Source organism: Rhincodon typus, chromosome 28 (assembly GCF_021869965.1).
Source record: "Rhincodon typus isolate 14 chromosome 28, sRhiTyp1.1, whole genome shotgun sequence".
NCBI classification, from domain to species: Eukaryota; Metazoa; Chordata; class Chondrichthyes; order Orectolobiformes; family Rhincodontidae; genus Rhincodon; species Rhincodon typus.
In genome coordinates, this window is record NC_063359.1 from 30,010,729 (window position 1) to 30,024,022 (window position 13,294).

At 38.9% G+C, this 13,294-nt stretch overlaps 1 protein-coding gene across 1 annotated transcript in view; it reads left to right on the forward strand.

Annotated features, from left to right (window-relative positions):
- Positions 1-153: 153 nt before the first annotated feature.
- Positions 154-13,294, forward strand: part of ak8 (adenylate kinase 8) — a 73,818-nt gene continuing 60,677 nt past the window's right edge. Inside the window, exons 1-2 of the mRNA XM_048613385.1 lie at positions 154-268; positions 4,787-4,871. Of these exons, the coding sequence (XP_048469342.1) occupies positions 185-268; positions 4,787-4,871 (169 nt within the window). The 5' untranslated portion in view covers positions 154-184. The remainder of the gene's footprint in view (positions 269-4,786; positions 4,872-13,294) is intronic.

Sequence of the window (13,294 nt, forward strand, 5' to 3'; positions counted from 1 at the left end):
TCCACCCCATTTGTGTTCTGTTGCCTTGGTAACGGGGCCTTCCAAATCTGGCGTCCGCGCGAAGGAAAACAAACTTCGACTGTCCGGAAAACGGCGAAAACGGAGAACTCGCACCGCCTCGGAAGCCCCTGATGGAAGGATCCCGTCTTCGGATGGAAATTTAAAATAATTAGATTTCGAAGAAATGGACGCGACCAAAAAGCCGCTTCGGATTTCCCCGGAACTCGGGGTCTACGCGGAGAAACATGGAATATTTCAGATTCTGCAGGTGAACAGCGCCAAAGTTTGTCATTTACTGTTATTTTTAAGTCAATATATGCTTTTATTTGCCTTCTGTTAAAACGTTTTCCTTGTTTTGTTCGGGTAAGTTGGTTTTGTAGTGAACATCAAGAACCGTCGATTTCAAGTCTCATTCCTTTTTAGTTCAGTTCTATTTTGATTTAAGTCTCTTCTGAAATAAAGTAACTTACTGTGTTGAATGGATTGGCGAACTGCGCTTCTGTTTTGATCACCAATCTCATTCGTTTAACCGCCGTAGACATTTTTCAGGTCGGATCAATGACTGTCTAAGAGTCTAGTACTCCTTCGCACTTCAAATGTCAAAAGTAGGAGGGTAGAGGAAAGCTCATTCAGAAAGTAAGGAGGCATAGGATTCAGGGAAATTTGACTGTCTGGATACAAAACTGGCTGTCCAATAGAAGACAGAGGATGGTAGTAGATGGAAAGTACTCAGCCTGGAGCTCCGTGACCAGTGGTGTTGCCTAGGGATCTGTTCTGGGACTTCTGCTCTTTGTGATCTTTATAAATGACTTGGATGAGGAAGTTGGAGGGTGGGTTAGTAAGTTAGCCGATGACACGAAGGTTGGTGGAGTTGTGGACAGCGTGGAGGAATGTTGTAGGTTGCAGCGGGACATTGACAGGATGCAGAGCTGGGCAAAGAAGTGGCAGATGGAATTCAACCCAGAATAGTGTGAAGTGATTCATTTTGGAAGGTCGAATTTGAATGCAGAGTACAGGGTTAATAGCAGGATTCTCGGCAGTGTGGAGGAACAGAGGCATCTTGGGGTCCATGTCCATAGATCCCTCAAAGTTGCTACCCAAGTTGATAGGGTTGTAAAGAAGGCGTATGGTGTGTTGGCTTTCATTGGCAGGGGAATTGAATTTATGAGCTGCGAGGTTATGCTGCAGCTCTATAAACCACTGGTTAGACCACACTTGGAATATTGTGTTCAGTTCTGGTCACCTCATTATAGGAAAGATGTGGAAGCTTTAGAGAGGGTGCAGAGGAGATTTACCAGGATGCTGCCTAGACTGAAGGGCAGGTCTTATGAGGAAAAGTTGAGGAAGCTAGGGCTTTTTTCATTGGAGCGAAGAAGGATGAGAGGTGACTTGATAGAGGTGTAGAAGATGATGAGAGGCATTGATAGAGTGAATAGTCAGAGACTTTCCCAGGGCAGAAATGACTATGACGAGGGGGCATAATTTTAAGGTGATCGGAGGAAGGTATAGGGGAGATGTCAGAGGTAGGTTCTTTACACAGAGAGTGGTGGTTGTGTGGAATGCGCTACCGGCAGTGGTAGTGGAGTCAGATACTTTAGAAACTTTTAAGCAACTGTTGGGGATAGGCACTTGAATGATAGTAAAATGGAGGGTATGCAGGGTAATTTGATCTTAGTAGGATAATAAGTCGGCACAACATCGTGGGCCAAAGGGCATGTACTGTGCTGTACTGTTCTATGTTCTATTATTTTCTGCAGATTGCTTATGAAACTAAAATTTACAAACCCGCTTGTTTTGAGAAAACAGCGTTGCCATTAGCAGTTTCTGACTCAACCCATCAACTTCTAATCCTCAACCTAACCATTAACTCCCAACCCCAATCATTCACTCCCAATTCTCATCCTAACCATTGGCTCTCACACTTCAACCTTGCAATAAATTCTCAACTCTAATTCTAACCATTAATTCCTTTGTGATCCTTTGCCAGTAATTTCCAATCCCAACAACAAACTGTAAATTGCAATTGTTAATAAAGTGATATCGATATTCTCTGATTATTCTGTTCACGGTTGATATTATTCACCTCTGAAACAAATGGGACTTAAACCTGGGTATCTTGGTCTAAAGTTGCACCACAAGGATCCCAATAAGGTGATAGAGGGTCAGATGTTATGTCATTGGATGAAAGGTGTGAAATTCAGATTCGTAGCACCATTGGAGATGGCGAAATGGAAGCAGGAATGTGTTGCCAGTGACCTCTGTGTTTTCAGTGCAGCACACCCTGTCAAGGAGGGCATTTGTGAAAATACTCTGTCTGAACCTTTGAGACAGTTCCATTTATGGTTTTCCATAGAATCCCTACAGTGTGGAAACAGGGCCTTCGTCCCAACAAGTTCACACCGATCCTCAGAGCATCCCACCCAGACCCATTCCCCAAACTCATCTAATCTACACATCCCTAAACACTATGAGCAATTTAGCATGGCCAATCCACCTAGTCTGCACATCTTTGGACTGTGGGAGGAAACCAGAGCACCCAGAGGAAACCCACACAGACACGGGGACAATGTGCAAACTCTACACAGACAGTTGCCCAAGGGGGACATCAAACCCAGGACCCTGTTGCTGTGAGGCAGCAGTGATAACTACTGAGCCACCATGCCGTTTTTGTGTTATCCTACAGCTCCACCAATTCACCTAATGCCTACTTTCCAAATTTTTGGACCAAGCTGGTCCATTGGAGGAATTGCACACCAGTGCTAGCATTAAATGAAGCACCCATGATCAAATGTGTAGATAATTTTGAATAACTTCTGGTGTTGCAAAGACTCTGGATGTCCTTCAGCATGCTGCCAAATGGGGGTTCTCATCTGACTCACGTCAAATAGAAAATAAAAACAGAAAGAACTGTGGATGCTGTAAATTAGAAGCGAAAACATAAGTTGATGGAAAAACTCAGCAGGTCTGGCAGCATCTGTGAAGAGAAATCAGAGTTAATGGTTCAGGTCAGGTATAATTTGTTCTTGTTAACACCCAGGCAGAGAGTCAGTAGCAGAGTATTTCCATGTTATGTCAACTGATTTTCTGTAATTAAAATGCTCAAGATTATAATTTTGGGTGGAGTAAAAGATGCACAATGTATGGGAAAGTATGGCAAAAAATATGATTTAGGATTTTGAGAAGTTCCAATGAAGTATTCTATGCTTGAAAGAGGGAGTCAGCGCAACTGTTTTTGCTGTAGTTACAGTTCATTTAATCGTCATGTCTATGTTTAGAAGAAAACGTGGAATGGAAATGGTCTTTGAACCAATTAAATCTAACCAATCCACAGATTATTTTGTGGTGGAAGTGACAATGACCCATTATTGTATGATATTTTTCAAACATAACTGATCATATGATATCAAGGAATTTAGGAAATTGAAGTAGTGGATGAGATCATTTTATGTTAATATAAGAATTTTATTGTACAACAAAATAATAAATGTTTTATTTATAGAAATTTGATTGAAAAGGTAAATATACTGTATCCTTAAACCAAATAATTATCCGTGAATAACAAAACGATTATCTGAAGATTTTAGGAGGAAAGAGTTTGTTGTTGCAGTAGTCATGGACTGTGAAAGGAGTCAAATAGGTGTTCTGACAAATCTTGTTCCAAACTTTCAAATGTTATGCTTTCGGGGGCAGCAATTGATAGATACAGAGAAAGTATTTCATCTGATTGTGGAGGTAAAGATTAAGGGACATCGTCAAAAAATTAGGGCTGAACTTTTCAGGAATGAAATTAGGAAATACTGCATGAACAGACTGGTAGAAGTTCAAAACTCTGCTCTGTAAACAACAATTGATGTTAGATCAATTGGTAATTTCAAATGTTAGATTGATAGATTTTTATTAACCGAAGGCATTAAGGGATAAATGGTAAAGGCAGGTATGTAGAGTTTGGTCACAGATCAGCCATGATGGTAAAAAGCCCCAGTCCTGTTGCCACGCTTCTATGATTAAAGATTTAAACATCAATTAACAACAATTTTCGATGCCTGCCACTTAGGTCAACACATGCAATATCATTTCCAGTGAGGAAATAGGCTTCTCATGTTTAACAAAACAAATCAACAAAGGACATTATCTGTTGCTTCCATATCTGAGCGGAAATGTTTTCATTTGACAGCTCCCATGGCATTTCAAGTGTGAAATTAGCACTGGAAATCATAGATTTGATTACTGTCAATGTTTTTGTTTGTGAAATTTGGCTTGTAAAGTTTTGTTTATTTGACTCGTACATTAAAAATGATCTATATTTTCATATCTTAGCACATTTAATAATCAACATTTTCATTAATAAGTATCTCACAGAAATCTTTGTGGGATCAAATTTAGCTGAGTTCATAGTTATATGAAGCAGTTAATAAGATTTTTGCATTTCTGGCAGTTGGAGGTTGGCACGAGAGTACTTGAGACAATAAAACTAGAATGATTTAATACATAATTAGATGCTTTTGTAAGAAGATCATTACAGGGGTGGCCTTTAGGTAGGGAAGATGGACTGAAAGATTCTCTTTCTTAGAGTCTATCTTATGATCTTAGGACTGCAAGCATAATTAATTGAACCTATTTATTTCAAAATTGGTTTAATTTCAATCTTCTTTAGTTTGGCATTGTACTTTTATCCAATTCCTTCATAGTTATATATGTACTTACAAAACTAATAATACATAAATGAGGATTATCAGATGTAAGTGTAATCTCTTTAATTGTTTTCTTTCTTAATTCATTCTTTCAGAGAATGCTGCAGTGTCTGCTCGTGGATAAACCAAATGATCCCATTCAGTATATGATAGATCATCTTAAAAAAGAAAATGATGAAGGTGAGAAGGCTTTTTCACTTTGGTGGAAGTTTAGGTGCTTTGCTGAATTGTTTTTCAGGCTTTTCCAAAATTCTGGTGCAGCTGTATTCTGACAGCTGCAAGCTTCAGAAAGTTTTCTGAGAGAGGACACTAAAATTACTGGTTAATTGTTGTTTAGCATTCTAGATTTTTTTCAGATTAACCAGAGTTCAACCTCTGGATTGAAGACATCTTGAAATGTAACATGAAATCATTCCTTTCTAAATCATTATGTCAGTCCAGACTTCAACCGTACTTTGTTCTACCATCCAATGGCTCTAATTCTTTACATATTATTGAAAATGGTACTTACTCTGGGTTCTATAAATGTATTATTTTACGGGAAAACATTTATAAAAAGAATTGTTCTGCTTTATATTTGTATATACTTTTTAATTGTGTACTCTGGATTTATTATGTCAGTTTGTAAGAATTCTGACTGGTGCCTCTCAGTTCCATGAGTTTAGCCCATTGTGTCAAGATTCTTTATTACCAAAGGAATGAAAGATCATCAGGATTATGCTGGAATGTAGACTTCAAGTTAAAATCAGATCAACCATAATCTTATTGAATAGTGGAGCAGGCTCAAAGGGCCGAGTGGCCAACTTTTGTTCCCTATTCATATTTGTCTGCACAGGCTGTCTGAATAGCATTATGACTTAATGCCATTCTCCTACATTTTCCCTGAATATCGTTTCTATTTAAATAATCATTCAAAGTCCTTTGAATGCCTCAAATCCACCACATTTTTAGGCAGTGCATTCCAGTCCCTCGCTACTTACTGGGTGACAAAGCTTTTTCTCTTATCACATTTTAGTTTTTGCAAATTACTTTATACCTGTTTCATCTTGTTACTTATGCCCCCATTAATAATCCTCGGATACTGAATGCTTTATTAAATACTCATTGTACTTGTCCCACCACCTTTAGTGGCATGTGCACATATACATCTAGGTCCCTCTGGTCCTCAATACTCTTTGTGGTAGTGCCCCCTATTTTTTACTGTGTTTGTATGTTCTTGCCATAAGAATGTATCACTTTGCACTTCTCTGCATTTAACTCCATCTGCCACCTATCTGCTCATTTAACCAACTTGTCAATGTTCTTTGTAGGTTTACACCAACTTTTCACAGTTTTCAATGCTTCCAGCTCTTGTTTAATCCATACTTTGAAATAATCTCTTGCACAGTCTAGACCATTAAAATATATCAGGAAAAGCAAGGATTATGAAACTGACCCTTAAGGAACTCTGCCACAAACCTTCTTCCAGCTCAAACAATATCTATTCATCATTAATAGATATAGAGATCACCTGATGAAGGAGCCGTGCTCCGAAATTTTGTGATTTTAAATAAACCTGTTGGAGTATAACCTGGTATTGTGTGACTTCTGACTTTGTCAATCCCAGTCCAACACCAGTGTCTGTACATCATGTTAAATATTACTCTGTTTGCTATTTGGCATCCAATTTTCATAGAATCACTACAGTGTCAAAGCAGGCCATTTGGCCCACTGAGTCCACACCAACTCTCCCAAGAGCATCCCACCCAAACCCACCTTCTACCCTATTCTGCATTTCCCACCCTAGACACTATGGACAATTTAGCATGGCCAATCCACCTAACCTGCACATCTTTGGATTGTAGGAGGAAACCAGAGCACCTAGAGAGAACCACACAGACATGGGGACAATGTGAAAACTCCACACAGACAATCGCCCAAGGCTGGAATTGAACCTGGGTCCCTGACGCTGTAAGCAGCGGTGCGAGCCACTGAGCCACTGTGCTGTTTTGTGTCCATGCTGCTACTGTCTCATTAACCCCATGAGCTATAGTTTTTGCTCACATGCTTTTTGGTGCCACTGTATCAAATACCTTTTGAAATCCATCTACACCAAATGATCAGCATCACCTTTATCAACACTCTTCCTCTCTCTGACCCCTTCAAAAACTCCAGCAAGTTAGTTGAACGTGGATTTTCCATTAAGAAATTCATGCTGGCTTTCCCTAATTAACCCACATTTTTTCCATGTGACTGTTAATTCTATCCTGAACAGTTGTTTCATGAAGTTTCCCCAGTACTGAAGTTCAACTGACTTGTCTGTAATTGCTGGGCTTATCCTTACAGCCTTCTTTTGGACAAGCGTGTTATATTTGCAATTCTGCAGTCCTCTGGCATCACCCCTGAGTCCAGGAAACATTAAAAGATTTTTACCAGTGCCTTTGTGAGTTTCACTCGCACTTTCTTCAATATCCTTGGATGCACCTCATTCAGTCTTGGTGCCGTATTAATTTTAAGTGCTGGCAACCTATCTACTGTATTATTATCAATTTTAAACTCTCTATTGACTGAGTTTCTTTCTCAGTCATCATGCCCCTAGCAGAAATTCCTTCTTAGTAAATACAGATGCAAAATATCCATTTAACACCTTAGACATGCTCCTGGCCTCCATGCATAAATCCCTTTTTTGGTCTCTAATCAATCTTGCTAAGATAACAAGGTGTAGAGCTGGATGAACACAGCAGGCCAAGCAGCATCAGAGGAGCAGGAAAGCTGACGTTTCGGGTCTGGACCCTTCTTCAGAAATGGGGGAGGGGAAGGGGATTCTGAAATAAATAGGGAGAGAGGGGGAGGCGGATAGAAGATGGATAGAGGAGCAGATAGGTGGATAGGAGACAGACAGGTGAAAGAGGTGGGGATGGAGTCAGTAAAGGTGAGTGTAGGTGGGGAGTTAGGGAGGGGATAGGTCAGTCTAAGGAGGACAGACAGGTCAAGGAGGTGGGATGAGGCTGGTAGGTAGGAGGTGAGGGTGGGGCTTGAGGTGGAAGGAGTGGACGGACGGACAGGTTCAGGAGGCGGGGACGAGCTGGGCTGTTTTTGGCATGCAGTCGGGGGAGGGGAGATTTTGAAGCTTGTGAAGTCCACATCTTGCTCCTCTTTTTACCATTTTAATGTTATGTGCATGTAGAGGTCTTTTGAGATTCCCCTTTATATTGTTATCTGCTAATCTTTATTCATAATCCCTATTTTTCTACCTCCCTTCTGAAACTTCTGTATTCACCTTAGTTGTATTTTCAACCTGATACTTATTGTACGCAAACTTGTTCTTCATTATTTTAATCTCCATCTCCTTTCTAATCAAGCGAATTTTGTGTTTGTTTGCCCTACCTTTACCTTCTGAGGGAATATACCTCATTTGGGGGTTTTGATTCGAGGGTCTAAAATAATAATTTCAACACATGAAAATTTTGTTGTAACTGGGTGTAGTTTATTTATATATTTGCTTCAGATTGTGTTTCAGTGTCTTTATCTTGAAACTGATGGTGGTACTACTTGGATACCTATGCACAAGTGCTGAGATATTTGTATCATCGATAGCCATGGGTGAGGTGCCAGAAGACTACGGGTTGGCTAACGTGGTGCCATGATTTAAGAAAAATGGTAAGGAAAAACCAGGGAAATGTAGACAGGTGAGCCTGACGTCAGTGGTGAGCAAGTTGTTGGAGGGGATTCTGAGGGATAGGATTTACATGTATTTGGAAAGGCAAGATTGATTACGGATAGTCAGCATGGCTTTGCGCATGGGAAATTGTGTCTCAATAACTTGATTGAGTTTTTTGAAGAAGTGACAAAGAAAATTGTTGAAGGCAGAATGGTGAACATTGTCTATATGGACTTCAGCAAGGCGGTCGACAAGGTTCTGCATGGTAGTCTGGTTAGCAAGGTAAGGTCACATGGAATTCAGGGAGAGCTCACCATTTGGATACAAAATTGGCTGAAAGGTAGGAGACAGAGGGTGGTGGTGGAGGGTTGTTTTTTGGACTGGAAGCCTGTGACCAGCTGTGTGCTGTAATGATCAGTGCTGGGTCCACTGCTTTTTGTCATTTATATAAATGATTTGAATGAATATAGAAAGTTTGGTTAGTAAGTTGCAGATGACACCAAAATAGTTGGTGTAGTGCACAATGAAGAAGAGTATCTCAGACAACTACAAGACCTTGATCAGATGGGTCGAGTTGCCGCAGATAGAGTTTAATTTAGATAAATGTGAAGTATTGCATTTTGGTAAGGCAAATCAGGGAAGGACGAATCCAGTTAATGGTAAGGTCTTAGGGAGTGTTGTTGAACAGAGACCTAGGGGAGCAGGTGCATAGTTCCTTGAAAGTGGAGTTGCAGGTAGACAGGGTAGTGAGGAAGGCATTTGGTACACTTGCCTTTATTGGTCAATGCATTAAGTATTGGAGGTGGGAGGTTATGTTGTGGCCACTTCTGGAAGACTGCATTCAATTCTGGTCTCCCTGCTATAGGAAAAATGCTGTTAAACTTGAAAGTTTTCAGAGTTGGAGGTTTGAGCTACAGGAAGATGCTGAATAGGCTGGGGCTATTTTCTCTGGAGCATCGGAGACTGAGGGGTGACCTTATAGATGTTTATAAAATCATGAGGGGCATGGATGGTGTGAATAGTCAAGGTTATTTTCCCAGGGTAGAGGAGTCCAAAATTAGAGGGCATTCGTTTTAAGGTGAGAGGGGAAAGATTTAAAAGGAACCTAAGGGGCAACTTTTTCATGGAGAGGGTGGTGTGTGCATGGAATAAGCTGCCAGAGGAAGTGGTGGAGGCTGGTATAATTACAACATTTAAAAGGCATCTGGATGGATATTTCAGTACGAAGTGTTTAGAGGGCCAAATGCTGGCATATGGGACTAGATTAATTTAGGATATCTGGTCGGCATGGACAAGTTGGACTGAAGGGTTGTTCCCATGCTGTATAATTCTATGAGTCTATGTGTGGAACAGATGTGTACAAAATTAGTGTCTGTCTGAGAAATGTGGTTACAGTCTTGTCAGTTAGAAGTCTACAAGGGATGTAATCCAATTATAGAATGATTTCGTTCCCTTTTATTGAAAAAATATGACCTAGGGCAACTATAGCTTTTTTTTGTACGAAATAAACAATTACAATAGCCCAAGGCAGTGCTTCTCCCAAACAAGAGTTTGACCTTGTGTTAATAATAGAATAATTCTGCTTTTCACTGATCCCTTAACTGAAGAATCTTGAGTATAAAGGCTTGATTCACCTGAGGATTTATTCTTATAGATGAGATTAGACAATCCTCAAAAGAGCCATGTCTGCCAAGGAAGAATTTGCTTTGAAGTACTTTGAAAGAAATTTACTGATGATGGCGCTAGAGCTTATTTTGTGCTAATTGTATTGAGTTTAAATAATTCATTGTTTTCTGCATTTACTTTGAACAGAGAGGAACATATTTACATATCGGATTTAGTTGTATTATTCCTGTGGCACCTGTGTTGATTGTGTCAAAATAAATTTCAAGATTTTGTGGAGCCATTAAAACCTTTATGCATTGTTTATTAACTTATGTTTGAAAGTTCTCCATTACTTTTGTTACATTTGGAGTGTGTTACTACGGTGAATACTATCATCGTTATGTTTTCATTTGTGGATTATTGTAAAGGGTATTGTCTTTTTGAAAAATAGATACTACCAAGTAGAGATAATCGAGTTTGGGCAGGAGCTCTATTCAAACAGAGCTAATTTCCATGAATTTGGTAAAATTATTGGTTAAATCTTGCTGACATTTAGACTTGTTGGAACCTTCAAAAGTTTGCCATTAAGTGTGGAATTTAATCTTAATCAACCCAAATTATAAAATCACATCTTAGAAATTACCAGTTAGTCTGCAATCTATTTTTGCTGTATTTCATTGAGACAGGTTCTTTTGTTTCCACCCCCAAAAGACATGCATTTTGATTCAACTTTATTTTATCTCTTACAGGATTCTTTTGTTCTGCAAATAATTCCTCCAGAAGTATTTCTTTTGAATTTTTTTTAAATGTTGCATTAAAAAAATTGAGTGTTTGGGAAGCCTGGTGATATAAAAGAATGAATATGAGAAAATGAAATTCAAAAGTTAAGTTTCAGAACAGCAAAGAATGACTGAAACATTAATGAAAAAAGGGAAAATTAGCATAAAAGAAAACTAGCTAGAAATTCAAAGATAATAAGAATTTCTGTAGACATTTAAAAAAGAATTGTTGACAAAGTGAGCATCAGTCCTATGGAAAGTGAGACTGAGAAATTAATAATGGAAAATTAGGAAGCAGCGGATGATTGAACAGATGATTCTGATTTTCGTTCATCTTCACTATTGATGATACAAGTAACATTCCAGAAATTGCTGTAAATCAAGAAATGAATGGGAGGGAAGAACTCAGGAAAGTTACCTGGGAAACTCACTGGGAAAGTGGCACTGAGCAAACTGTTCGAGTTGTCGGCTGATAGATCCCTTGGGTCCTGATGGACTTTATCCTAATGTATTAAAAGTGAAATAGTTGATGCATTGGTTTTAATTTTACTAAATATTCTAGATTCATGGGAAATTCCATAATATTGGAAAAAAGCAAATGCAATTCCTTTATTCAAAAATAGTGGGACAGTTCACTATTCTTGCTGTATCTCTGTGCTAACAATGACCCAAACAATCAATATTCTTGTCTCATGCTGCATAAACAGACTTTCATTCGAGTCTGTTTCTTACATCCTAGTGCTGTTAAGAATAAGGTGAATGATTTCAATGTCTTTTCTCCTCTTAGCAATTTAGAAGATGAAAGGCAGGAAACTACAGGCCAGTTAGCTTAACATCTATAATAGAGAAAATGTTTGAAGCTATTATTAGACATTTTAGCAAATCCCTTAGAAAAGTTCAAGGTAATCAGTCAGAGTCAACATGATTTTGTGAAAGGTAAATCACGTTTATCCAATCTATTGGAGTTCTTTGAAGAAGTAATATGTGCTGTGAATGAAAGGGAACCAATCTCTGTACTGTATCGATTTCCAGAGGCATTTGATAAAGTGCTACAAAAGATTGTTGTGGAAAATAAAAGCTCACAGTCTACAGGGTAGCATATCAGCATGGAGAGAAAATTGGCTAACTAACAGGAAATAGAAAATAGGCATAAATAGGTCATTTACACGTTAGTAAGCTCTAATGAGTGGTGAGCCACAGGGATAAGTGCTGGGGTGTCAACTTTTTACAATCAATCAAGTGACTTGGATGAAGGGACTAAAGGTGCGATTGCTTAATTTGCTGTGAAAATAATTCAGAGTTGTTGAGACGATGTAAGGAAATTATAAAGGGATATAAATGTATTAAATGAATAGGCGAAGATGTAACAAAAGGAGTACAATGTAGGAAAGTGTGAAATTGTTCATTTTAGCAGGAAGAATGAAAAAGAAATATTATCTAAATGGTGAAAGATTACAGAACTCTCAGATGTAGAGGGATCTGGTTGGCCTGGTGCGTAAATCACAAAAGCTAGTATGCAGGTACCACAAGTAATTAGGAAAGCTAATAGAATATGATCCTTATTGTGAGGCGAATTGAAAACAAATATAGGGAGGTTATACTTCAGTTATACAGGGCATTCGTGAGACCAAAGCTGGAGTACATTTACAGTATTAGTATCCTTATTTTAAAAAAGGATGTAAATGAGCTTGAAGCAGTTGAGAAGAGATTCACTGTTTTGTTTCCTTCCCAGAAAGTAGTTTGGTTTCAGTATTTTAGGCATTCCATTCATCTGAAAATGAATAACTGTTTCAAGAAGTTGTAGTAGTAGATTATTACTTTGTTGATGTTGTTTCTGGTTTGTTGACTTATATAAGATCAACCATGATCTTATTGAATGGCAGAATAGGCCTGAGGGGTTGAGTAGCCTGCTCCTGCTCCTAATTCCTAGGTTTGCATGTTTACCATTTTAAGAACTCTCAGTCAGTCAGAGCTGCAAGTAGTTGAACAGAGAGGCAGTCTGCAGAACTCAGGCATGGAACAGCAGAGCAAAAACTATAAGTAATCAGTGTTTAAACCTTCATCTCAGAACTTGCAAAAGATGTATACAAGACAGTGTAGGCTAGGAGCAGAGCAAATAGTTGCACTTGGCAGAAACAGAGTCTAAAGGGAAAAAGTATCTGTAGGGGCTGTCCTGATCTGGGACTTGGCTGGGGAGCAATGGAGCTCCAGGAAGAAAATTAAAGATCCCCATAGGAAATGGTAAATAAACTTTAAATTAATGCCTCAAAGGACCACACTTGGAAGGATAGAGATAAAAAGGAGCACTTTGTGTTCACAGAGAATAAGTTTCACTTTCTTATAAGATTAAATACCATGGCTGAAGAAACAGTGATGAGACTACATGCCCCAGTAGAAGATTTAATTGGGCATCTAGAGTCATGGTGAAACACAAAAGGAAGAAAGCCGTAAGACAATTGTTTCATACTGCCAATGGGAAGACTGTGACTTTACAGGAAATGTGGAAATGATTTCTATTCCTGTCATCACTAAAGAGCCTTCAGATGACTGGGCAGCATGGTGGCTCAGTGGTTAGCACT